This window comes from Trichechus manatus, unplaced genomic scaffold, assembly GCF_000243295.1.
Source record: "Trichechus manatus latirostris isolate Lorelei unplaced genomic scaffold, TriManLat1.0 scaffold00001, whole genome shotgun sequence".
Taxonomy (NCBI): Eukaryota; Metazoa; Chordata; class Mammalia; order Sirenia; family Trichechidae; genus Trichechus; species Trichechus manatus.
In genome coordinates, this window is record NW_004443937.1 from 37,234,659 (window position 1) to 37,238,777 (window position 4,119).

General features: G+C 42.8%; 1 protein-coding gene across 2 annotated transcripts in view; it reads right to left on the reverse strand.

Moving 5' to 3' along the window:
* The window catches only part of DNASE1L3 (deoxyribonuclease 1 like 3), a 33,168-nt gene extending 30,804 nt beyond the window's left edge, over nt 1–2,364 (reverse strand). For both annotated transcript variants that reach the window (XM_004368646.1, XM_004368645.2), the window contains exon 1: nt 2,134–2,364. In XM_004368646.1, the coding sequence (XP_004368703.1) occupies nt 2,134–2,274 (141 nt within the window). In that variant the 5' untranslated portion in view covers nt 2,275–2,364. The remainder of the gene's footprint in view (nt 1–2,133) is intronic.
* Between the last annotated feature and the right edge of the window lie 1,755 nt (nt 2,365–4,119).

Genomic DNA, 4,119 nt, shown 5'->3' on the forward strand with positions numbered 1-4,119 from the left:
CATGTTCATTGCAGCACTGTTCATGATAGCAAAAAGATGGAAGCAACCTAGGTGCCCATCACAGGACGAATGGATAAACAAATTATGGTATATCCATACCACGGAATACTACACAGTGATAAAGAATGACGATGAATCCATTGAACATTTTATAATATGGAGGAATCTGGATGGCATTATGCTGAATGAATTTAGTGGGTCGCAAAAGGCCGCTATTATAAGAACTCGAGAAAAGGTTTAAACGTAGAAGAAAACATTCTTTGATGGTTACGAGGGTGGGGAGGGAGGGATAGGGGTATTCACTTACTAGATAGTGGGCAAGAATTTATCTTAGGTGAAGGGAAGGACAGCACACTACAGGCGAAGTCAGCACAACTGGACTAAACCAAAGCTAAGAAGTTTCCTAAATACAACAAAACACTTTGAGGGACAGAGTAGCAGGGTGGGGGTCTGAGGACCATGCTTTCAGGGGACATCTAGGTCAATTAGCATAACAAAGTTGATTAAGAAAATGTTCTGCATCCTACTTTGGTGAGTGGCGTCTGGGGTCTTAAAAGCTAGCGAGCGGCCATCTAAGATGCATCAATTGGTCCCAACCCACCTGGAGTAAAGGAGAATGAAGAACACCAAAGACACAAGGAAACTATTAGCCCAAAAGACAGAAAGGGCCACATAAACCAGAGACTCCATCAGCCTGAGACCAGAAGAACTGCATAGGGCCCGGCTACCACCAGTGACTGCCCTGGCAGAGAACACAACAGAGAGTCCCTGACAGAGCAGGAGAAAGGTGGGGTGCAGAACTCAAATTCTAGTATAAAGACCAGACTTAATGGCCTGACTGAGACTGGAGGAACCCTGGAAAGCATGGCCCCCAGACTCTCTGTCAATCCAGAACTAAAACCATTCCCGAGGCCAACTGTTCAGACAAAGATTAGACTGGACTATGGGACATAAAATGTTACTCGTGAAGAGTGTGCTTCTTAGCTCAAGTAGATACACGAGACTAAATGGGCAGCTTCTGTCTGGAGGTGAGGTGAGAAGGCAGAGAGGATCGGGAGCTGGTTGAATGGACACAGGAAATCAGGGGTGGAAGGAGGAGTGCGCTGTCACAGTATAGGGAGAGCAATTAGGGTCACATAATGGTATGTGTATGAATTTTTGTATGAGAAACTAACTTGAATTGTAAACTTTCACTTAAAGCACAACAATAAAATAAAAAATAAAATAAAAAGTAAGCCCCGGCTGGGCTGCCATCCTTGCTCCACCACTCACTAGCTGTACAATTTTGCTTAATCTTTCATTATTCATCATCTTCTACATGACAAATAATAATCCTCCTTCCTGAGGATGATGACATGAAATCATGTCTTTGAAGTGCCTGACACATGCATTCAATAAACGGAAATAAGAATTATAATAGCCAACCCTTACCAAAGAAGAACTGATGCCTTTGAATTACGGTGTTGGTGACGAATATTGAATATACTATGCTGCCGGAGAAAAAAACAAATCTGTCTTGGTAGAAGTACAACCAGAATGTTTCTTAGAAGGGAGGATGGCGAGACTTTTACATACTTATGTACTTTGGACATATTATCAGGAGGGATCAGTCTCTGGAGAAGGACGTCATGCTTGGTAAACTAGGGGGTCAGCAAAAAAGAGGAAAGCCCTCAACGAGATGTTTCAACACAGTGGCTGCAACAATGAACTCAAACATAGCAACAATTGTGAGGATGGCGCAGGACCGGGCAGCGTTCTGTTCTGTTGTACACGGGGTCGCTATGAGTTGAAACTGACTTGACATCACCTAACAACAACGACCTGGGATTTACTACAAGTCAGACACTGTTTTAAGAGCTTTGCATTTACCAACCCCTGTATTCCTCATAACTGCTCTTGTGGAGGAGATACTGTTATTATCACCAGTTTACAGATGAGGACTCGGAGGCACAGAGAGCTGAAGCGGTTATAGTAATCATTGCCATTGTTATTGTTACAAAATTCCACACCAGCTCCTACCTTCCCCCCTAACAGCTAACTTTAGCTAAGTGCCTCCTGAGTCTCAAAGTCTGAAAGCTGTAGAGAGGGCATGAGGGGGTGCTCAGTGAACATTCGGACAGGAAAGGGGCTCACCTTTACAATGACGTCCATGGCATTGTTGTTTTCTTTCTTGGTTTCCCCGAAGGACCTCACGTTGAAGGAGCAGATCTTCAGGGCCAGGGCGCCGTGGACTGAGAGGAGGAGAAGCAGCAGGGTGGGCAGCCGCTGAGACATCCTGGCGCTTCTCCAATTCAGGAGTTGGTGAGAAGACAGCAGCGTTTGGAGTGCCAAGATGCCTGTCACCTCCTCGGCTCGGCTAACTTTTAAAGCTTGCAGATAACAGGAATTACTGGATTCCTGGCTGCTGCTTTCACTTCTCTGGGGAACTAAAGATCATGAGTTGCATTCCCAAGGAAATGGGCGAGCCTTTGAGAAGCGCGTTTTTATCACACTGGTGACAAAATTGCCTTGCCTACTTCAGGTAGCTCCTCTGCAAAGTTCCTCAAATTTCAGCTCTGATATTGTCATCTTCTCTCCTGTGGCTGACAGTTGTGTGACGTTCCTGGCAGTCAGTGAACTTGGAAGTGGTCTGGGGTGCCCTCTGGGGGTGACTGAGCCTTCTGCTAGGGGTCAGCGAGGCAGGGAGCAGTGGGGTCCTGCTGCTCCAGGAAATTCTGCTGTGTTTTCTGCCATCACTGGGATTTGGAGGCCAGCTGTCCCTGGACACACCCAGGCACCAACTCTCTAACTGGCCTGATGCATGTAAATTAAAGTCAAGTCTAGTCTGAATTACATAATTTTTAGGCAATTTTAGTGTACATGATTTAATACTAGCAGTGTGTTGCCAGGGAGAGCAATTGCTGGTTTGCTAGAGTAAGTCAGTAAAATGCCCTTGGACTCTGAGGATGGCTAAAGCCCCTGCCATTCAACCTGATATTATTTTATTATTTGAAAGGGTTGTGTGGCTCTGAGAAAGGAAGTGTTTGCAAGAATTACAAAATTTTCAGCCCAAGTAAAATGACTTTTAGAGATTTGGGCAGAAAGATGTGAAAATCTGGAAAGCAAAAGAAACGCAAAATGCAATCAAGTTATAAATCCAAGTGAGATCCACAGACTTCTGCAAGGACAATTCTTCTGGGAAAAGGTTAGGTCATGAGAGTAAGTTGAAGCCAGCGTTTGGATCTATGTGACCGCCTCCTCTTGGGGTGATAGAGTTTTTGGCATAGCACCATAAGTAGGGAACAGTGTGCAATATTGATATCCCCTTATATTCAGTCAGCATCCTGGCCAAAATCTCTGGCCAAACACCCCTAGGTCCTTTAAGGAGACTGCCCCAAATAGCACATGGAAGGACACATGGTTTCCTGAGCTGATGCTGACGTTGAATTACCCTGCATGTCTGCAAACCGATTTAACCTCATGCGTGGTTAAATCTCTAGTAAAAAGTAGATCTGGTAAACTGGATGGTAATTGTCTTGTTTGGTAAATGGGCATCTTCTAACCACAGGAGGATTTAGAATTAAGTACAAAAATGTATAGAAATGTATATAAACTTTCTGTGTGTTTCAAGAAGGAGTCTGTGCGTACTTGGATTTTATGAACTTGTAACATCTACTCAGTTTATGTACAGTTCTGGAACATTTACAAGAACCTTGGATTAGTAGTGTTTTATAAGGTTAATTTATTAGACTTAGAAGAGTTATTTCATACTCCAAAAAGGTTGTTTTGTTGTTGTTGTTGTTAGTTCAGACAATTGAAGAACTTTAAAAAGAAATAAGAGTATATTAAATTTATATTAAACATGTTTGTAAATGGGACAGAATTCCCTGAAAAGAAATTGTATAAGTTTGCTGGACTTACGTTTGATTTAGCAAATAAAAATACAGACCACTAGTTAAATTTGAATTTCAGATCATTCAAGTTTAGTTGGACATCCTGTATTTCATCTGGCAATGCTAGCTGGACTTTAAATAGAATAAGAACTTTTATAAGCTGTGCTTAGAAAGCATGACATTTTGAAGGTAATAATGAGAGTCTGGAAAGAGTTTTTAGTTTCCAGTATCAAAAATAAGCTAACAC